Raw genomic sequence first — 24114 nt, forward strand, 5'->3', positions numbered from 1 at the left:
GGGCAGCCGTGGCTCAGTTGGGAGAGCAGGTTCGATCCCCCATCACGTTTTGTCCATATGTCGAAGTGTCCTTGAGCAAGACAATGAATCTCGGATTGCTCCCAATGGAGACTAAGCACATTGCGTGGCAGTCGTCGCCATCAGTGTGTGAATGGACGATTGTGACTAACAATGTGATGTGCTTTGGCGCTTCACAGAGCGCATTGTGATACCCTACAGTAGGATGAGCACACTTGCAAACAATATTATTATTGATGGGCGAGTACCAGTTTGTTGCCTTCTTTCCAGGTCCCTGCATACCAGCTCACTAGAAATCTGTCATGTCTCACTGTGATACTCTTAAAAAAAAAAAAAAAAAAAATTTTTTAAAGCGGGCCCATTGTTAACTCGTCGTGAATAAGGGCCTATTTTGTGCTAATGCTCATCCCAGTCCATGAAAGAAAAGCATTTCTAACAGCTGCATTATTCCCACAGTCTTTTTCTTTCCTTGACAAGAGGAGGGAGAATAAAATCTTAGCTGGAAGCTGGGCCAATTTGATTGGCTGTTATCCATTATTTTCCAGTAACTTTTCCTCACTTGCGCTCCATCTCTCTCCCTCCCTCCCTCCACTTCCCCCTGGTTAGCTCATGTTTTATGGATGTTAAGTGGTAAAGGATTTACGAGGAGTTTAGTTCACTCGTCCCCTGGTGCCTGCACTTAAAATATTCACAGTTTGGAGCGTTTTGTGTCTCTCAGTGATCCCTGTGAAGAGCACAGCTATATTAGCTGTTCTAGTTGTTGCTGTTTTTTGTTTTTGTTTTTTTTTGTATATTTTTTGACGTTGATCGCTAATGTGTGTTTTACCCTCTTCTTCTCATTAAAAGTATATGGAATTCCATGGGCCTGTTGCAGAGCTGGTGGCTTCTCCTGATACCTTGACTTATTGCCGTAGTTGTATTTTACCCTCCCGTCATGTGCTTTTTCCCACAGGGGCAACAGCTTAGGAAGCGGGGAGTTCACTGGCTGCACCATGCACTTAAAGTAATTGTTTGGTGACAGTTCTGCTTCTGATTGTGTGACTCTATGCATGCCACCATTATCAAGCAACATTTTTGCAGAATGTGATGCTGTTTGGTTGATTACTTGTATTTTACAGCAGGTTGTAAAGAAGATCTCTTCATGGGCAGCTATCAGTTTCCTTTACACCTGAATTTTAAAGCTACCGTCTTATTGCTGGGGCATCCTTTTAATGTGATTGAGAGAAAATGTTATTTCATTAAGGTCTTCTTGGTATTTTTACCATTATAATTTAATTAGCTTTCGATTCAACAACTACTACAACTGAGACCGCCACACATTGTATTAAAAAAACAAAAAAACAATTATATTGTACATGAGTTGATGCTCCTATTAAGATGCAATTGGTATAAAATAATGTGAATTGTTTTCATCTTGTACAGACATTTATAGTCCTATTTTACCAGTTGAATATTTTTTTGAGCTGTCTATCTCTTTTTTTTTGTATTTTATGTGCATTTATTTATTTTAATTGAGCTTCTGGTGGATGGTCTTTGTGTTGATTAATAACATAAATTGACAAAATAAATTGTATCGCCATATTTGACTGTATCTTATCATAACGTAGTCTTTAAAGACCAGAAAGACAAAATGCTCTGTTTACACATCACAATAACCAGGGTATATCAGAATTCATCTTGTCTCGTGTCACAGTCTCGATATAATTTCAATATAGTGCCCGGCCTTTCCTGTGATACATATAAACAAGACTCTTACTATTGGACCTCGGGCTGCCAGCTTTTATGACAGGGTGGAAGTTAATGGAGAGGGTGGGGGAGGGGATTAGAAGAAAAAGCAATGTGTAAATGATGTGCGGAGCAGCGCTTCATCTCCCCTCCTAGCCTGCACCACCGCTCTTTAACCCAGGGCATGGTGGGAGACAAAGTCAAGCAGACAGAATATGGCGTTGCACGGTACGACCGTGTGTGTGTGTGTGTGTGTGTGTGTGTGTGTGTGTGTGTGTGTGTGTGTGTGTGTGTGTGTGTGTGTGTGTGTGTGTGTGTGTGTGTGTGTGTGTGTGTGTGTGTGTGTGTGTGTGTGTGTGTGTGTGTGAGAGAGAGATGAGACATGGTCTGTCAGTGGCATTCATGCATTATGTGGAAATGTGCTGCAATGATGTCTAGTGGGACTCTGGTTCTTTCTCGTGTGTGTGTGTGTGTGTGTGTGTGTGTGCGTGCGTGCGTGCGTGCGTGCGTGCGTGTGTGTGTGTGCGTGTGCGTGTGTGTGTGTGTGTCTGATGCCAAAGGAAAAGTCATGCGCACAAATGCATACATGTATGCAACATGCACTTGAATGCACACAAGCACATGGTGCAGACGCCTCATTCAATCCGACGCACATGTTTGAGAAATGAAAGGAGGCAGTGCTGGACTTAGAGGTGCAAGGACATGCAGTGGATGTGACTGTTTAATGCACAGTTGTGTCATGATTTTCAGTTTTCTCATCTTTGAGGCTGCTCTGTGTTAAAGAGTTCTAATTCAGAGTGAGTTGTTGAAAGAGGATTTCTTTTTTCTCGTGCCTCTGCAGGAGAGTTGATGCTTTATGTCCTACTGACAGGTTTGTCTACAATATGCAAATATACTAGATCACACGTCATGAAAAAGTGTACATTTCTCAACAAAGTATCTTTAAACATTGCTTATTTGTGTCATATGGAGTTATTATAGTAGCTAATTGATTCTTTGTATGCCTTCAATGACATGTAAATGTCTCTGAAAAATGTACTCTGATCCGGCACACAGCGTGAGAAATTGCATGCGCACACAAATAGATTGAGCTTTCAGTTTGAGAGTTTTGAGTGCGATAGGCCTTTTCAGTTTTACCTGAGAACGTTGCCGTTGATTCAGGCTGGCAGTTTCACTCTGGTCAGACGTTTGGACTGCACTGTGTCTCCTTAGCAAGCAAGCTTTCATAATACAAAGTAGCACTGTAATACAGTTCAGTGATTTCATCTCTTCAACTCTCTCAAGAACAAAAACCACTTGTAAAAAAAAAAAAAAAAAAGATCTGCAGTCCGAGAAGCCTTTACAGATTCATTTACAGGTCCTTGTAGGCTTGCACAAAACTCAGTTTGCACATAATAAATATATTACACACTCACGTTCATCTTTTTGTTATGATTATTAGGAAGCAGCACATCAATAACCTATATTTAAGAGTTGGTTTTTTTTCACAATCGAGTCAACAGACCGTAAAGTGTGGCTCTGTGTGTTGCTGTGAGTGCAGTGATTAAAGTGCGATCATCATGTGGGAGTGTTGCTGCGATGTGTCTGCTGCAGCAGTGTTGCTCTGACCTTTGACATGCCCATCTTCACGAGTTGACACAATGAGAACTTGTTCAGCCAAGTAATTAAAGCCAGTTATAAATTAAATGTAAGCCTGGGTGAAGACACGATACAGTGCCTGACAGCAGTCGTGTCAATAGAGGAGCGAGAGAGAGAGAGACTCGCCTCGCTGATCCTGTGCAAAATGGCCGCCTGCCCAGCATGAGCGCTGTGTGCGATCGGTAAAATACTGATGGTTTCTTTTCATCTGAACTGCTCAGGCAAGGTCCATATTGATTTTTCTTTCTTTTTTTTTTTTTTTCTTGCACCTCGTTGGAACTATTACTGTCACAAAGGAGCTTCCTCCTCTTCTTATCTGTCCTTCTTCATAAAAGACCTCCACTCATGTTGCTCGCTCCTCTGTGAGTCGATGGAGATGTCTTACCACAATTTAAAGTCTAATGATGACAGAAAATGTCTTCTCCATTCACTTTTTTTTTTTTTTTTTTTACAATAACACCAGATATGACACTTGTGAGGGTTTTGACACTTGATTCATTGCTGTGTGGGAACTATTATTTAGTGAATATCTCAAAAATAACATTCAAATGCTCAAAGAAACAATACAATATTTTTGCTGTATGTATAATTTATAATCTAAAAAGATTAAACTATTTGGTGATTTTAAATGTGAAAAAAAAACACACTACAGTTGTGGCTACTGGGAAAGCAATAACTACTCCTATGCTATTGCTCCCACAAATCTTTATACAATTTTGGAGATGTCCTCAAATTCACTCCAATCGCTCCAAAGCTGCAACATCAAAATGTGAGATATATAGATAAATAAGATTTTTTGGGGGGAAATCTGTGACACGCTTGGGAATCTAGTATATGGGAGCTTTCTTGTAGTTTTTCAGTGTCGAGGAAATTCTACACATGAGGTGCATATACAGTATATTGTGTGTGTGTGTGTGTGTGTGTGTGTGTGTGTGTGTGTGTGTGTGTGTGTGTGTGTGTGTGTGTGTGTGTGTGTGTGTGTGTGTGTGTGTGTGTGTGTGTGGGTGTTTCTTTTCAGTGTCGAGGAAATTCTACACATGAGGTGCATATACAGTATATTGTGTGTGCGTGTGTGTGTGTGGGTGTGGGTGTTGCACAGAGTATACGCACAGTTATTTTCAGCTCTAAATGCATAATTTTATTGATGTGGTAAACACTAAACGGTATAAATAATTTAGCATGGAGGTGCAGAAATCCTGATGGAGTTTGAAGTGTTGGACTAAGAAAAATTGCTATACGTAAAGCAGGATAAATATGCTCACAAAAAGTGTTTTATAAGTCTTTTTTTTCCCCCCATGTTGAACCCAAAGGCTCTGCCATTACTCCAAATTTGGTACATTCGCTCTCAGGCAGCGTGCATTGGATGTTGTTGTTTTTTTTTTGTTCTAAAACAAGTGGTAAATAATGGAGGCTTGTTCTGTGTTGCTGAGATCGATTTATTGACAGGGCAGAGGTCAGGGGCAGTCATCATCAAACTGCCTTGTGCTGTGTGTGGGGTCTGACACCTGGGGGACCGAGAGGGAAAAGTGTGTCAATGGTACTACACCGTGGCCCCGCTGTCTGCTAATTTACACAGAGCACTGATGACAAGGCAGTTTAGAACTCCAGACGGGGAAAGCTTGTCTTACCTCCACGGAGGTTTGACTTTCACACAAGTTGCATCGACGGCGATCTCTAGCCGAGTTTACTTCATTTCAACTCGAGGAGGCCAAACACGGGCCGCTATCAGACAATTTGTTATGTAAAAAATAAAATGACAGGAGGGCTCCTGCTAGTGTGTCACACGCACACGGTCTGGCCCATTGATCCTGGCAAGCTGCAGTGAGTGTGTGCGATCTGACCTGTTTGTGCAGTGGAGTGTGAGGCCAGCGGATGCTGTTTCAGGGTCACTGCTGGTGTGGGACTAAATGGACCAGTCCAGGAGGCCGGCCTGTCTCCAGCGGCCGCCCACTCACTGTCAGTACTACTGCTGTCACATCACTACCAGGTCACACTGTGATGCAACTCGACTCTGATGGATGGCTACCGTTGGTCTTTGCTGTGTCGACAGCCTCTGTGGGTTTTCCAAAACATGAGAGAAATGCCACGTTCATCAGGCTCTCTTTTTGGTTGTTTGCCTTCAAATTAAACCTAATCCCTCCTTATACTTCTACTTGTGATATATACACTAGTACTTGTGGCGCATGAGGCAAGTCTCCATATATGGTCACTTCCATCTATTTCATTATTAATTATAAGTAAAAAAAAAAATACAGAACTCATCACTTCCTCACTTACTTTTTTGTAGATCTTTCTCTCACGATGCACAAGGAACAAATCATGCTGTAATGGTTGTTTTTTTCAAATTGACTACTGATGATATTATTTCAATGATTGCATACCCACTGATCCAGGCTTTTGTGATCTCACAGGGCAATTAAAAAGTTGGCCAACTTTTTAATTGCCCGGACAAATTTTGACTTGCCCGAAGTTTAATTGAAATTTATAAACTTGGGTAATATATGAATTTGCGCCCTACGGTGGCGTGATACGTTGGCGATACCAATTGATTTTTGAGAAAAAAATGTCAAAATATCGCCAAATAACCACTAGCCCGTTTGGTCAAGCTGGGAAGATGATTCACTTCACTGAGCAAAGCTTTAACTTGCCTCAGACTTTTGGGCAAACCTTAATATCGAGCCCTGCCTCACTGTGTTGAGTTTGCATGATCTCTCTGTTCAACATTGCCTTTTCTCCTCTTATTCATATTGCAATTGTTCTAAGTTTGACTTTGTCTTTGCCATTTTGGGGAAAATTCTAATAAATTTTGCAATGATCAGTAGTTTTGAATCGGAATTTGACATCTGCATATTCTCCACCTTTCACATTGTATGGTAATATTTTATAAATGGTTGTGTTTAACTATTTTTGTGGTCACTTCCAGCTTTTTTTCTTGTTCATTAAAACTAACTGATCCAAGATTTTCAGTATGCATCAGTTTTTGTTTTATTTTCTGACTTTCTAACGACCTCCATGTGTTAAAATTCTTCATTTTTAAATGTTTCAGTGAGGTAACTTCTTTTGCATGTGCCACCACCTCAATCCTCGCCTGTCTTCTGCTCCTGCAGACACACATTTTTTCTTCCTCCACATTAAATAGTTCGGTGCCTGCAGATCCAGCCTCAAACTTTCTCATCCAAAGGAGATGATGGTGTGCAGGCTGTTTATGATTTTGATGGATTTCTCGTTCAGCGCTGAGGCAATCTATTTTAATGAAACAGAGAACACTCATCATTTGCCATTTGGCTCGTGAAGTTCGTCCTGGAAGTGGTGATCTCACTGAGTGAAGCGGGAACGTGACCTTGACGGAGACGGAGTTACCGGTTGGATGGGACAGTCAGTGAATGGCTTCATGCAATATTTCCATGTGTGAAAAGCTGCCAGCGGGACAAATGCTTCAGGATTCCCAAACCTTCTGTTGATGTTTTTACAGCCATTCTTGGCAAGAAGATATTATTTAAATGAAAGTAGAGCTCAGATCTCATTGTTTTGTTTTTTTAAGTGTTGATCCCCTGCTTAGCCCTTTATCAGGCAAGTGGTCATATTCATAGACTTCCTCATTTCTACCCATTGAATTAATGACAATCGCAGACATGGAAAAATAGTTGTGCTACACTTTCTAATAGGTGCTGCTTATGTGGGATTCTTGAAGTTTGTATAAATGTAAGCATCGGTGTATTTTGCTAGTTTGCTTTGAAATAACTCCTCGTACTCCCAGTTGGTGCACCAGTGCTTCTGTATGATTTTTTCAATTTTAAAATCTGATGCGATATAAGAATTTGTGGCACATTTTTAATTCACAGTATACATAAACCCAGTGAAAATATGGATATTTGGTGCAAACAGAATGAGTAGTTGGAAAATATTACAGATAGACATGTATTTTTTATTTTTTTACATCATCAGGGATCAGTGAAGATGACAAAAAGTTGTCTGCTCCTATCAGAGATGCAGCATCACAGTGGGTGAGACGTTCCTGCATGTGCATCGGCAATTCTAATTTCTTATTCTGCATGGTCAGTGCTTTTTCTTTTGGTACATCAGGTATAGTTTAATGCTAATCATGCTGGCTGTCAGCTATGCTCTGTCCTTTCTCCTTTTGCATATTTTGTCATGCAAATTTGTGTGCTTGAGATGCACCTCTATCAGTGTTTTTAATTCTTTGATTAATACTCGGTCCTTGTGCTGCTTTGCATGACCGTCTCCACAGGAAAAATGCAGAAGGTAGATGCTTACCGGCTAAATGGAGGCATAAGGGACGCTCTCATGTTTATGTATTCTGCAATTTTTACTTGTCAGAAGGTGAAACAAATAGCTGGTGTGTGTGCTGCTTTTGTTGAACGTGTAAACTAGAGACCGCTGAGGCGAGGGTCAGTCTCAAGCCGGCTGGTTTTAGTGCACAGACAACGGGTTGATATTCAGTGTGCTATTTCACCGTCATAGATGTGCAGTGCAGACGGAGTGAGTGTGGCCTGATGTGTAAGAATTCAGAGTGTGTGTGTGTGTGTGTGTGTGTGTGTGTGTGTGTGTGTGTGTGTGTGTGTGTGTGTGTGTGTGTGTGTGTGTGTGTGTGTGTGTGTGTGTGTGTGTGTGTGTGTGTGTGTGTGTGTGTGTGTGTGTGTGTGTGTGTGTGTGTGTGTGTGTGAGAGAGAGAGAGAGAGAGCGCGAGCACTGATGTCATTCTATCCCCCGAGGGGACATCAGTGGGCAGAGCGGATTTTCCAACCTCTGGACTTCTTTCTTGGTTCAGTGGACTCTCTCTCTCTCTGTAGCATGACTCCTGATTGCATCTGCGCGTCCCACAATGTGGACACACACAGCAAGTGTGTGTGTGTGGCCTTCAGGGAGCAGATGAGGCTATGTGTGCAAAAAGTACAAAGCATCCTGGTGTAGAGAACATACACAGATCAATTTCTCTGTGAATAATAACCCGTATGTACATTGACTGCATCCTCTAGTGGCTGTTTTAATTATAACAATACATGACACTTATGATGTAATGGAGCACATGTGGAGGCAAAGTCTGTTACTGAGGGGTGATAGATTGGATGACACACAAGCATTTCATCCCAGAAGCAAGGGTCAGAGTCCAATATGTAAGTAAGTAAGTAATGTATCTTTTAATAATTCTCCCTGGGTATTTTTATTTGATCTCCAAACAGATCAATTGTTGCTGTTATTCTGATTGAATGCCCACATGTTGTTTAAATGGTATAATCCGACAAAGGAATGCAGATTATCTCTCAGTCGGCTATTTAAAATTGATAGGAGGAGCCTTTTTAATACACATGCAGGATGTAATTTGTCATGACCGTAGACGGTGGGGTGTTTCCAATTTGACTTTTTAGAAGTCTTATTTCCTGTTATCTTCTATAAGAAATCTTGATTTTAAAAAGGAAGACATATTGCAAGTATGGCCGTTGCAGATCTATATATATGCCTGATCGGTGATGATGACAAATCAAATTTATTAAAAAAAAAAATCTATGTATGTATTGATGATGAGCAGGTATGCAGCCTATTTACAAACAAAATAATCAGTTTTTTTTGTATAAAAAACAAAATTTCTCAAAAGAAAATACCCTGAAACCGCTCTCAGCGTCAAGGGATTAATTGTCTACATATTTTGATAAAAGAGGTTTAATTTACATGTAAAGCAATAAGTACATGTTTAGAGGGTTTTTTCTTCCATGAGAATCGTCAATTATTTTTGATCATTGTTTTTGTTTCTTGTTTCTGGTGAGGAAAACTATTCTGTGCAGAATCATACCAACAAACATCCATTAATGCAACACATTGGTTCTCTTCTTCTCCAGTATGAATGCTGAAAAAATGCTGTCAGTTTTTGGCTTGTGTGTGTGTGTGTGTGTGTGCTTTGCAGCACAGGTTTGTTTGGATCTCACTGCCTCTGCTGACTCGGTTGTCAATCAAACTCGCGCACCATCCTGTCCACTCAGAGGCTAAATTGGTCCGACACAGAGCCAGTAATCCGACGTCAGGAAGGTGGATTTCCCAACCTGTTCAGACATCCAACAAGCTCTTGATGCAGAGTATAAAGCCGGCTTAAAAGAGAATTACTGGCATAGATCCAGTCACCCATTTTATAGTTTTCATTATAATATTAACAAAAAAGTTTGGAAATCACTTCAAAACTTTATTTTACTGCAGAAATTTACATGGACTATAAATCACACACCTTTTTCTGGTCAAATGCAGGACCTTAAGTGCACAACCATGAATGACATGTAATGTAAACATATTGATGTAATGATGTACCTGTAATGAACTGGCGTGTCGGTTGCAAATACAAAACAAATTCTTTTTAATAAGTCCAGCACCAACCAAGATTTTAGCACGAGCTTCACTACTAATACATATGGATTGACAGCGCTGCTTTTCTTGGGTTTTGCATTTATTCGATATGTTTGATACCTGGAATAAATGCCCTTATGCTCAAGGACAACATGCAAACTCCAAACAGAAAGACCCAGAGTCTCAAGTCTAAAATCAGTAGAGTAAATTACAAAAACAAAGATTTATTTCAGGCTACATGTTTTTTTTTTGTGTGTGTGATTTCCATTGACAAATGAAAGTAATGTGAATCTGAGCACATATGATGGAAATCTACTTTAGAAATATTGTAGAACACTTATATTGGTGGCATGGCTAATGTTCTCAATATGAGGACTATTGATATTGTACCTTTTTATATTATTTCTGTCACGAATTGATAATAATAACCGTTAATTCCTTGTGAGAGTAAGAACTGTGAAGAATTCTTACTTTCTTTGAAATTATTGTATGTATATCATAATATTTATTGTTTATTACTTAGTAGTAGAGTGAAGCAAAAAGATCTTAGAAATTGCATTAACAAAATGCCCATATCTCTTCTGCTCATCCCACAGATGTATGAGATTCATTGTCAAGAAGCATTGTTTAAAAGAGAAATAATAAACAGAAACGTCTGAGCTCATTGTTTTGAGTTAATTTGTTTTATCATGCTGAGGAAAAATAGAAATGGAAAGTCCCCAGCATAAAAATTTACCTTCTCTCTATGTATGCGTTTGCATGGCCAAATATGATTTATAGGTTCATAACTCAACATGTGTGTTTGCAATAAGGTTGTTGTAGTAACATTGAGATTTAGACTTGTACATTTCTCAGTTTTACCATTGGCTGAATATGGGCTTTTAACTCGGCTGATTTTTAGAAATGGAGTTTGTTCTTCTGCCATGGCGGAAACCTTATTATGTTATCTTCTTAAGTTATCCGTAACTGTGGTTTTAATTGCCTCTGCCAAGTCTTGCAGGCTTACTCTTCTTTACCCAGATCCTATCCAGTTTCCCCAATGCTAAGTTTGTAATCACTGAGCCCTGCTACAGTGCTACGGAGACAGTGCAGGCTCGGCCTCATTTCCTTGTCTCCAATCATGAGCCTGCCAGTCTACATAGAGGGCATTTTTTTTTTTTTTTCTTTTCAAAATCCACCTGAATTAAGACAGCTAAAAGTGACCCACATGAGGTGAAGGCAGAGACATTGACAGATCTGACAAGTGTCAGTAGGCACACAAAATATATTCCACCTGCACATATTTTGTACAAAATACACACAAGTCATGTTACAGTATGTAATAGCAGCTAAAAACCATGCGATCCCTACTTTAAATCCATCAAGATAAAAAATGTTTGTATTCTGAAAATCAAACTTTACCAACCACTCACCAGTACAGTCTTGACTGCCATTGTGTGTACAACTGATTGTGTGTACAACAGAAGAAGAATGGCTTCCCCGTCTGTCTCTGACTGTTGCCTTGTTTTGTCTCGGTGAGGGAGTGAGATTAAAAAAGATGCAGACATCCTCTGCCTCTGTCTCTACAGTAGAGTACTTCACTCTGCGTGGAAACAATGGGTTTGTCAGTAAAGCCGTCTTCTTGTTTACCCCCCCCCCCCCACCCCCCATCACCACCACCACCACCACCCCCATTTCCTTTTAACAACGGGGGCATCTTGAGCTCCCGTTGTCGAGTCTTGAGCTTCCTTCATTTTTTCAGCGCGCTCTGGTTCTGCTCGTACCAGGAAACTGGCAGAGAATGCTCATTATCTTTCCTTTCTGTTGTTGTTCTGTGTGTGTGTGTGTGTGTAAGAAGTGGGCAATTATAGTGTGGCTCTTGTTGACAACCAAACCTTTTCTATAATGAGAAGATCTCCTCAAGCAGGATGTGTGTGGACTTTATGCAAATGTGCAAAGTTTCCATTTAATTCAAAGACTGACCAATAAGACACAACAGACGCAGGTTGGGTTTAAGCTGTTCTTTAATGTCATGAAGTAGCGCTGCACCAACATGGTGTTTTGTTAATAGGGAATCTGTCCTCTAGAATAAATCCACACAACAGCCGCTAGGAAATGTTGGGACTGTTGTTGCTGCCTAAATGGGGGAAGGAGAACAGCTTTTTAGATGAAAGCGTCAGAAGAAACGGATGCGTTGGGTTTTGATCTCTGTTTACCGCATTCAGTGCTTCTCCTGAAAAGGGTTTAAAGTGGTAATCAGCGGGATAATGGTTTGTTATTTTGTCTCCAGTTGTGGTGATTTTTTTTGCACCACATTTCCCAGCAATCAATTGTCATTCAAAGCAGCGTGCATTTCATCACCTTCCTATACACACACACACACACACACACACACACACACACACACACACACACACACACACACACACACACACACACACACACACACACACACACACACACACACACACACACACACACACACACACGTGCTTAGTTGGATCCGATGGCTATCGCTGCTCATATTAACCGGCTTGATTTTGTGTTTTATTCTGAGCCTTCTGAAATGTCACTTCATGTGTGCATGTGGGATCGTTTTCTGGCGTTGAGCCGAGATTGTATAATTAAAAAAAAAAAAAAAAAAGTGCTTCTCTGGAGATGAGCCCTCATTGTGTGTGTGTGTGTGTGTGTGTTTTTTTTTTTCTCAGTTCATAAACAATACAATTATCATGGGAGGAAACTGATTCACAGCTTGACAGCCTTTTGTTGTATGAGTGTAAGAAGCTTGACACGATAATAATTAATGGAAAAACTATTCATTTTGTGAATGAATCAGGTCTCCTGTTTGCTACTAATGTGAACACTGCAATGTCTACTACTAATGTGAAGACTCCATTGATCTGTCCGTCTTCAATACTTGCTTAACTTAAAGTTGCCGATTCTGTGCCAATTTTTGTGCTGTAATTCCCTTCTGAATTGTGACTGTCGGGATGAAGGAGGATTAATTAATATATGATCTCATGTCAATACAATCAAGTGCAATAGGGCTCTAATGGGTGGGTCAAATGTGTGGATATGCAGAGCATAAATACTGTAGATAGTGCATGGATGCACTCTATAATCTATTGTAGTCCAGTCAGTTTTCCCCCGTAAATATATATTGCTAATATATAAACTGCAGTCCTGCAGCAGATACGCCTGAGAAGAGAATATATTTTTACACAGAAAGGCACATTTCTATCAGATTTAAACCAGAAACCCTCCTCACCTCATCCATTCATGTCTTTTAACTCATTGGTTTTTTGATCTTCTCATTCCGAAAGCACTTTGACCTGCTATTTGGTGCAATACATATCTGATAAGTTAACCCCTGCAAAAGTAAGTGACATAGCAGATAGATGGCGTAAACTACATATGTGACTAAAGACAAACCACCTTTGTAAAGGTTGTAGTGACGCTATTACAAAGTTGTTCATGAGAGCTATTATTCTTTTATTATAGATTTGATCATCTTTCGATTGAGGAGAAAACCCTTACATACACGGGGACAACATGCAAACGTGTACCCAAAAATGGACTAGACTATTTTACATTTATGCGCTGTTTTCTTGAAGCTCCTGCATAATTATTGACAGATGTTATCCGTCTCTTCTTTCCTCAGTTTGCTCTCAGTACTCCCGTGGTGTCTTCGCCATCTTCGGCTTGTACGACAAGCGTTCGGTCCACACGTTGACGTCCTTCTGCAGCGCCCTGCACATCTCCCTCATCACGCCCAGCTTCCCCACCGAGGGCGAGAGCCAGTTCACCCTGCAGCTTCGGCCATCCATCCGAGGGGCGCTGCTGTCCCTTCTTGACCACTACGACTGGAACAAGTTCGTCTTCCTGTATGACACCGATCGAGGTCAGACATGAACATTTGCTTTTGAGGCTTAAATACGAGTCAGAGACGTCTGCGGCAAAACAATATTTTGCTATGTGCTCTCGTGCAAATCGAAAATATGTTAAAGTTTGGATGTTAATATTTTAATGATTCTGCTTCTAAGAAACAATCAACCAATGATTCAAAATGTATTTGTATTGGTTTTCCCATTAAATCACATCACAGATGATTGAAAAATAACAATAAAATCAAGTAAAATATTTAATTTTAAATTAATTTTTAGTCAGAAATGTTTTATTTAAAATGTTCTTAAAATATTATAAATCATTAATATTATTAAAAATTTACATAACAACATTATGGTTTTTTTAATCAGAGAATTAAAATACAAATAGATTAGAATAAGTTAAATAAAAAATATGAAGAGGAATCAAATGAATAGACAAACCAAAAAGTGGACTTTTTAGGGTTATAGTAACAGAACAAATAAATGAATGAAGTGAAACTGTGCAAAATATGATATCAGCATCACATATCCATGTTGTTTTCCTGTCTACACCTCACCAAACAACATGCATGTGATAACAATAAGAGTGTGTTTATATTTGCTCTTGATGATTAAGGTCTAATTTGCCCAGAGCTTGTATACAAATAACTCTTCTTCTTTTTTTTTGCCCATGGAAATTAAATTCATGGATATTTACAGTACGGTCATGTACAATGATTACATTTTTTCCAGGGGCATGGATTGTAACTTGTGAGTTCACTGCACAATAATACAAGTATTACATTTTCAAAGGGACGAACATTTGTTCTTGGTGACCTGATAATATTGTTTTCTATCCACATTATGAGAAAGTATTCTCACCAACACAACCAGACTCCAGACTCAGTGGATTTTTGCTGCACCGGTTGGTATTAAAGCATAATAAAAGGTTAAAAAAAAAGCAGACGAAAAAGACAGAGAGCAACAAACAAACAAGCAAGTTGACATCAGACAAACTAATCTACACGTTGCAGATTAGATGGGGGAAGATCACAAACTTCCTGAGATCCCACAGGAACATACAGAGATGAACAAGTACAGCCTACAGGAGATAAACGTATAGAAAGTTATTAACATGCAGATATGACATGATCCAAAATGGAGTTGAGACAGAAAGACAATGCATCAGAAATAATTTCTTAGCTATCAACAGTTTAACCAAGGAAATGATCCACGGTGACCTGAGCCAGAACGAACGATAAGCTTTACCAAGTAGAGAAAGTTTTAAGCCTCATCTTCAAAGTAGATACTGCATTAGACTCCCAAACTAAAAGTTGGAGCTTGTTACACAAGAAAGAGGTTTGATATTTCTTTGATAAACTCCACGAACCTCCAACATTGAGAATGAAGTCTCCAACAGTGATAATGTGATACTAACAGTTTTTTAGGATGGAGTTTTTTTTTTCAATGAGCTTAACATGTTGTCAGGAAAACTTGAAATCTGTTTTATAGGAAGCCAATGAAGAAAAATAAAAAGATAAAGTCATAAAAGAGATCAGACCTCCTGCTAATTCCTGTCAGGACTCTCCCCAATCAACCTAGGACTTTTTAAGGAGTTATTCAGACACCCTGTTTAAAAAGAATAATAAATTAAAAAGTCCAGTTTAAAAGTAGCAAAAGCATCAAGTTCAACATCTGTGCCAGTAAGTAGTATTGTATCATGGAAGCCGATTCACTGAAAGCAGTCCTACAGGTGTAAACTTGACTGGATGGGAAGATATGTGAGACAGATGCTGTTTCAAGAGGAAAATAAAGCGAGACGGCCCCGAAAGAGCCGGGCTTATCTTCAAATCCAACACAAACAGGATGATGTATGTTGTCATCTCAGCTCACCTGAGTCAACAACGAGTATACCATAAACCCAGTTTATCACCGGAAGCAGCAACAGCTAATAAAGCCACGCAGAGTACTTTCACCCGCAACATGTCCCAGAGACACATCTCAATATAAAAAGAAAGAAACACACTACAATATTTTACTTTTTTTCCACATAAAAAATACAAATCACACGCCGGATGTTTGACGCGAGTACGGTGGTGCAGATACACAGCTGGAGTCCTTATGAATGTAATTTATAGACTCCCTCAGTCTGCAGGGTTTTAATGATCATCCACATATATCCTTAAGCTGGAGAGAAATATTGACTGGATGCACGTGGTGCTGAAGATTACTATTGACTACTAATACATTTTTGAACCCGTCACACAGGCTGTGTAAAAAACCACATAAAATCCAAGTATTTCAACTGTAGGCAATTTTGTCTATCCTTTCATCTTTCTGTCTGTCTGTCAAGAATAGTGTAGAAATCTTTGTTTTCACCTTTATCGTTGCAGCCAATGACAGTGAAAATTAGTCGGCATCTACTCTGGCAGTAAAAATGTCCAAATTAAATATTTCTTGAAAATGAAACACAAGTTCCAAAACTTAAGCAAGATGACCACATTATATACATACAATACTATAATCCACCCATCCATGCAATTTTGTATTATATAATATAATATATATATATATTTATTTATTTTCTATTTTACACTCTTTTACACTGTCACTATATTTGGTTACACATTTCCTGTATATTAGAAATAAAGCACATGTCAACAACATATCTAGGAGCAATCAGTACCGATGGTTGCTAGTTTGAATCTTTTACCACCATAAATATAAATTTTATTTGTGGAATGTTGCATTGTAATGAAGTTTTAAAGCTTTGTTTTTTAGTAATAGTTTTTTCCCCCCATATTTTTTTAATTGCTTCTTCATCTGATGCATCTCCCTTTTTGCTTTTCTCACAAATCTTACCGTTTGTGTACGTGAACCGTCATTCTTCATCCATCTACTTTTGAAAAATTATTTTCTGATACATAGAGTTCTCCATTCAAACAATTCTACAACAGTTGCTATTTCTTACAAATCACCCTGCCCCAGCTGATGAAAAAAAATATTTAAAAAGCGACTTGAATCGAACAGTTTATTTGCAGTAAAAGTTTCATTGTTCGAACAAGTGCTTTAACAGACCTGGATATCCCAGTCCTCAGTCATAGCAAGTATGTATTTGCCCTCCTGCCCCCAACACAGCAAACACAGAAGTGGGAATGGATGCGCTTCTCGATTAATGACTGTTTTCGTCCACGACATGTCTCGGGGCCACCAAGTGATCAATATTGCAACCCCCCCCCCCCCATCCTGCATTTCTCACTCAGTTCCCCACCTGAGGATTGGGGCAGTGTATTTATCCTGTGTCCATGTTTCATCTTTTCACTCTTCTATGGGTTTCTCAGTTTCTTTTCTTCCTTCTCTTTTTTTTCTGCGTAGCACCCAGGTTTTTTTCCCTCTCACTTGCCGCATACACACCAGCAAAGTCAATAGGTTTGTCCTTATTCACACCATGGTGCCTTATTTCCATTACAAGACAGAATGGACATGGGCGACTGCTTGGATCACATCTCCCATCTCGCTTTCATACATTTTCCAGAAGGTAGTCAGAGGGTTTTTCATTCCTTCCCTCTGTGGCTGCGGGGACTGCGGTGAACGTTTGAGCAGATTGGCTGTATAGACGCTGCAGAATGAGCTCCGTATCAATGTGACTCCCCTCAGAACAACTCATTCCGTGCTCCTTTCGCTCTTATCTCAGGTCGTACATGCTCGACTGGGTACAAAAAAAAAAGCCCCTCTACAAAAGCCACTTGTATCTGATCAAGTGTTCTCCAAAAAAAAAAAACACAACAAAGGTTCCTGGCTACACGGCTGCCTCACCCTGCAGATGGGCTGAGCACACACATCGTGACTCTTAAGTTGGCGTCACAACATATTCAAGAGCAGCATTAGCTATTTTGACAGAAATGCAGATTATCTTATGCTGTGCGAAATTTGAAGACTTTAGTCTCTTGCCTCACACTTGAAAAGAAACTGTGATGATTCAGAAGCTGAATATGCAGCTGAAGCTGCTTAAGTGCAAGAAAAGAAGTGCAAGAATGTGTATTTTCAACAGAAAACTTTCTGTAATGGTGTAAAAGTGCTGCTCATCTCGATGTGGCCCTGAAACTGCCAGCTTCTTATTGAACCTTCTCAATGTAACTCATGCTATCAATTCCCAGCAGAAGGAAAAAGCGGTAAGAAAATTGAAATATGAAAGATTCAGAGGCAGCCTTGTATTGGCATGTGACATGCGAACCTGTCAGAGGTGATGTGGATTGATGCATTCGTAGGAATACGTGCGTATCTGTTTCGCGTGACACTTGACTGACGAATGTGTGAAACGCTGCAGAAACACTTGGAAAACGCAGTCAGTGCCAGTTGCCCTTTCGTCTCCACTCTGCAATATGCCGCTGTTACTAAAAGCTGCTGCTGGCACAGTTTTTACCCACTCCTGATCTTTTATGAACTATTTCAGTGAGCGCAGCAGCAGGAGGCTTCAGTCAAGTGCGTCGGCCATCTGACCCAGCATTTTCCCATTTGGCCTTTCAGAAACATTGTTGTTTGTTGTTCGTATTCTTCATTGGCACAAAAATAAGCCAACAAAAATAACTACATCAGTTTGTTTCAAAATGAGGGCCGCCTTCGGAGCTGTCCGTGGTGCTGACACCAGCCAGCAGTCCTATGCTATAAGCCAGGGTTCCCAAATTCCAGGCCTTGAGGGCCAGTGTCCTGCATGTTTTAAATTTCTCCCAGTTGCAACACACCTGAATGCAATAAGGGCTTCATTACTTGGATTATTTACAAGCTTGATGATGACATCAACATCAGATTAAGGTGTGCTGAAGCTGGGAGAGAGCTAAAATGTGCAGGACACTGGCCGCGGAGATCCGGAATTGGGGAACTCTGCTGTAGGCTGCAACCGAGAACTCGACACACATTTTGCTATTTCACATTTTTGCATGATTTCTACAATTTAAAACACTCGTAACTACAAGATACTGGCTTTAATGAATAGTGTTATCAGATCAGGGTAAAATATGTTCTGCTGATTAATAGTTTTTGATTGCAATTGTCCACCTTTGTTTGATGTCTTTCACAAGACGAACTTTTGCAACCTTGAAAAGAAATGCTGATATAATAGTTTTGCGTGACTCTTAAAAAATAAACTTGAAAAAACCATAAAGTACACAGTAACATACCATTTACAGCTCTTTTTTCGCCGTAAGAATCCCTTGCATTTCGATGTGGAGTTTGCATGTTCTCTCTGTGAGTGCAGGAACTTCGAGCGCGTACTCTTGAAACTTGCATTTGAAGTTAATTAGTATTTATAACTTGCCTTTAGGTATGAATGTATGTGAGTGTATCTGTTTTCAATATTTTAAATTGTTTATCATAGTTTTTCTTAAAATATGCATCAGATAGGAGCATTTCCAGGATGTACTTGTATTATTTTGGATTGATAATAATAAAAACATTTAGAGTTGTAAGGATTTATTGGTGATTTGTAGATTATGCTTTTGGTAGTTTATCCCAATTGTGACCTTCTTTGACTGTACATAGCTCCTTAAAGGGAGATTGACAACTCTTGCATAAACAGTCATTACTTGATCCCTTTCACATCTGTTTTATTTCTCTCTCATTTCTCTCTTTTTCACCGCTCAGATATTTCTTTTTTCTGTTATATTTCCGCTTTTATTCATTCCTCCACCAGCTTTAGCTGATTAGTCGAAATCTGTTTTGCTGCCTGGCGCAGCATGAAAGCAACTCTCTGCACAAGCATTTTTCACAGTGCTAAAAACCGCAAGGACCTCTTTCTGCAAGAGGCTGGAGAGGCAGAGAGGAGAAACGCTGTATGAGCTCAGGAACATGTGACTATTATTTATCTTGTGAATACATCGGGTTGCCCGAGCACAGTGGTGTGTCAGAGTGTCTTCTGAAGAGGCACGCTTGCATATTTCGAAATCTCAGATATGTCAAGAGTCTTATGTCTTTGTTGGAGGGTATGAATGCAAGTGCAGATACACGTCAGCACTGTGTGACAGTGCCCTCACTTATTAGTGTTGCTGTGTGTGCATGTGAGTGTTTTTCAGAAGGCTTTTGGTTCGCAGGCTCCCAGTCTCTGGCTTGAGGATTTTTTTCACACACAGGACCAGGCATTCATCCAGTATTGACTATAATGTAGAATCAGCCCACTCGTGATAGAGCTCAGTCAATGAGCACCAATTTGAATCACTGCATCAGGGCAGCAGAGATTCAAGGGCCTGGATGATTTATGTGTGCGTGTGTCTCAGACTTCACGAAAACACACACACACACACACTTACACCAATGCACAGAAGTAGAAATAACAATAGGTAAGACGAGAGTAACTGGATGAAAACTAAAACCAAAACAGTTCAATAAATGGTACAGAGAGAGAATGAAAAGAGAGAAGGAATGAGGCAAAGGGAGGGTAATAATGCCGCAGGAGTCGAGGTGATGTTTCCAGAGAGCTGAGGAGGAAAACAACAACCAAAGAAAAGGAAAGGTAATCAGAACATAAACAGTAGATGAAACAGAAATGGACAATAGGAGAAGAAAAATGCTGGGAGGAACAAGCGGTTAAAAACGGAACGGAAATCAGGGGAAAATAAGAGATTAAAGGAGTGAATGAACGGAGGAGAAAATATTTAAATGTGAGTAGGAAAGGAAAGGAAAGGGACCAGAAGACAACAAGAGAGGCCATAATGTGAGAAGAAAATAAAGGAAGTGGAGCATCAGAAAGGAAAGTGGGCCATAGAAGGCCAAACAGAAGAAAGGAAATCCAAACAAAGGAAAGGATAAGAATGGTGACAAAGGAAAGGAGGGCACAAGGAATGGAAAGAAAAAGAGTGCTTATTAGTTACAAAAATAAATATAAAAGGAAGTGTGGCAAAGGAAAAAAGGGGGCATAAGGAAAGCAAGCACACAAATAGAATGTAAAGAAAGATGGAACAAGGAAAAGACACGGGGGAAAGGAAAAGAGGGTTCAAAGACAGAAAATGAAATAAAAGGGAGCATGAGGAAAGGGGAATAAACACGTAGGTGAGAAAACATCGTAAAAAGACAAATGTAAGTGAAAAAAGGGCTCAAATAAACATGAGAGGAAATAGGATGAGACATGAAACAACGGGAGCAGAGTGAGGACATGATGACTTAAGAGTGGAGAGTTTGGTGAGGGGTGAGAAGAGGAAGCAAAAAGAAAACATGTGAGGAAGTGGAGGGAGCGGAAGATGAGATGCCTCTCTCCCAGCAGATGGACTGGTATCAGCGGTGTGTGAGTACAGGCCGTGATGAATAGCTCCTTTTTTTTAGAGGAATAAGCCTCTCTGTGTGCTCTCTGGAGAGGAAGAGGTGAAAGCAAAGCACTGACTCATTGAGGAAGGAAGGGGAAGGATGGCGGCTCAGCAGACATACGCTGACACTGTGCATCTCACTGCAGGGAGACGACGAGACAACAGGGAGGGGAGGCACAGAGGAAGAAATCCCATACGTGTATCCAGATGTGCACTCCTCTCCCTCCCCGCATGCTGCAGCTGCTTCCATCTAGTGTCCGGCTCGGCTCCAATCAGCACAACATGCGCTAGCGTCAGTCAGCACACTCGCCCCTGGCTCTGTCTTTGACGCTGATGCTGATTGCGGCTGGCTGCTGCTTCACATACAGCCCCGGGGCTTCACATTTATCAGCCGGTAATCAGCTGGCCCTTTGCACACTTTGCTTGCCGCGGCCGGCACCGCCGCAGCTGCCCGTCCGTGCATCGTACGCACCATGAGGCACAATCGGATTTGATGTGATATCATATTGTTCTATGCTGCGCTAGAAGCTCACCTGCTTCGGATCTCTTCCTGAATATGCATGCATTTACGTAACTGAGGGTGGTGGGAGGCTGCAGCCAATCCCAGCTGGCTTTGTTGCGGGGGGGGGGGTGGGGGGGTAAATACTGGATTGACAGGCGACATGTCAATCACAGGGTAATCACAGAGAGACAGACTGCAGTGGGTGGAGAAGGTGGCAGAGCACATCAAAACACTCCCTCCCCTCAGAGATCTCACTGGAATAAGAGTTTATCATCTGACATGTTTTGTGGATTTTACTGCCATGTGTGTGCACTAGTTTTTACATATGTATAGACATATTTATATGTTCACATGTGTGTATACATGTGCATGTGTACAGTATGTGCATACATGTTTGCATACTGTTAGTGGATGTGTACGTATATATGCCTGTGTATTAATGTTTCCATGTTCTGTTTTGTGTAGTTTTGAAGCACGTTGAATTACGTTGAACTGTCTGAAAGCTGCTATAAATGTGAAGGCAGACTGATTGACTGGTCAGGCTGTTTAGCACAGCCTTAATCAAATGGCCTTCTGCACACCAGGAACTTAAACAGCTCACACATGAACTGCATGGTTGCATTTTTCATTCAGAATGATCTAAAAAAAAATGTGTGAGCACACACTTTATTAGACTTTGCAGCATTCTGCAAAGTTTGACTCAGTAACTTTTGCACCTTGTTCTTATTTAAATAATTTTCTCTTGTAAAATGAAGGCATAATGTTATAAAAAACTTAAATCACGAAGCACTTATCTGTTCACCACTGTGAGCTTTTAATGTCTCCCAGAGTTGAAGTATAATAAAACACATTTTAATTAAACAGGACCTATTTTCTACATTTTTACTTATTTCTAAGGGACTCATGGTGCAGTTTTTATGAGTCACAGTTTTAAAATCTTAAAACATAATTTTTTTTATATTTCATGCTGGAATTTCATGCATCTCCTGAGCTGATGATTCAGATTATATTGATGACGTTCACAAGTATAGGAAAGATCATGTTGCACTCCTGAGGCAAATAATTTAGAGGGATAACACAACCAGCACAAGATTAAATGTGCAAGAGACACTATAACTGTAAGGCTTATAAAACCCTCAGTTAATACAGAAGAACATGGTTTCTTGAGTACCTGGTCTCCTGATAAGAAGGGTGGTACATCTAATAACAACAGTAAAAATTATTAATTTATATAAATAATTGTGTTCAAGCACATCAAAATTACCCACTGTAGTTGTAACTTTAAGCCTGTTTTTTTCCCCAATGTTAAGAATTGCTGAGTCTATTTGCATGCAGCAGTAATTTGACACCAACCTCATTTCTAATGACTAATCTGACTGACTCTTTCTGAAGTTGCACCTAAGTGTGTATGATTTATTTTAATAAGATATTATCAATAATTGTCTATATCCTTCAATATGAATATACTGTACAGTGCTGAAGTCAACTATAAAATAGAAAAATTGCACACTTCTCAAAAGTCATTACAAATGCATCCCTGAGAAATATTCATTGTATAGAATATAAAGCTCACTACTACCCAAAGATGTAGCTATACTGTGGTGAATTCAAACTATGGGGATATGGGACACAAATACACCGGTAATATACTTCAAATTGATTGCCCGACACTCACTGAAAAGACAGTTGCTCTCTGGCATAATGATAAACAATGCTTTCACAGCACAACACGCCAACAATGAGCCAAAACAGCTGCTCATTTGTAGCTCAAACAGGTTCAGTCAATACAATCAATAGCAGCAAAGAAGCTGCCGCGACCGGAGGGAGTCGTTTTAGCTTTGTGTGCAGCTTCCCACCTTCCACTCTGTGTCCTTTTTAATATGTCTATTTGGCAGGAAACATGTGCAAAGACCTTAGTCTCAAGTAATAAGAAGAGAGGCTGTGACTCACATTAAGCAAACGGGCTGCCATCTCAGGGCAGGTGGACGCATATACTGCAAGGTAAATGTTGAGGTTAAGAAAATAGACTCAAAAATCTCGGTACATGAATATTAACATCAAAAACATTGATTTTAAAACCTAGAATGTAATATCAGTTCATTCTGAGGAGATATGTGCACCTTCTGATGAACTATATGGGGGTGGGGGGGTGCACACGTATACATAACCCACATTGCAACCCACATTTCACAAAATCAATGGCAGGAAACATTAATTTCAGGTGCGTGCAAGTTACCTCAGGAAGAGAGAAGATTGGACACACAAAAAAAACCCCAACAAAAACAGAGGTATTAATTGGAGGCGTATTCCCCAGCATGCCTTCCGCCATCTGTTTTTTGAGAAGAGACCATGGAAAATACGTGCTGGGTGGAACTACGTAGTATTTGTTTCTGTTTTGGAACTGAGCAACAATGGTAGTGAGAACTCATCAAAAGCTGTGTAATGGACTGTGATCTAAAGTCATGAGGGTAGTAATAGGTTCTTGTAATGTAGGAAAACAGTTGCTCATTGATCTAAAAAGTGGCAATGAAAGTAAGAAAAGTTCAAGCTAGAGTGATTCATATTTTAGTGTGTTGGTAGCGTTGCTTCATCCGTTATAAATAACAAAGGAAAATTTTTCAAGGTACTTGTGGTTGCATAATATCAGGTGAACAAGTGATAAATGCGATCATTTTGTTGAGTATTGTAGTAATGATGTGATGAAGATATATGAAGTAGATGATTTTAACCCAAGACAGAACAG

General features: G+C 39.9%; 1 protein-coding gene across 2 annotated transcripts in view; it reads left to right on the top strand.

The window, feature by feature from the left end:
- Positions 1–24114, top strand: part of gria4b (glutamate receptor, ionotropic, AMPA 4b) — a gene marked incomplete at both ends in the record, with an annotated part of 136515 nt that overhangs the window by 54769 nt on the left and 57632 nt on the right. For both annotated transcript variants that reach the window (XM_080508577.1, XM_080508578.1), the window contains one exon: positions 13373–13612. In XM_080508577.1, coding sequence (XP_080364703.1) covers positions 13373–13612 — 240 coding nt within the window. The remainder of the gene's footprint in view (positions 1–13372; positions 13613–24114) is intronic.

The sequence above is a fragment of the Blennius ocellaris genome, assembly GCF_963422515.1.
Source record: "Blennius ocellaris genome assembly, chromosome: 14".
Classification (NCBI taxonomy): Eukaryota; Metazoa; Chordata; class Actinopteri; order Blenniiformes; family Blenniidae; genus Blennius; species Blennius ocellaris.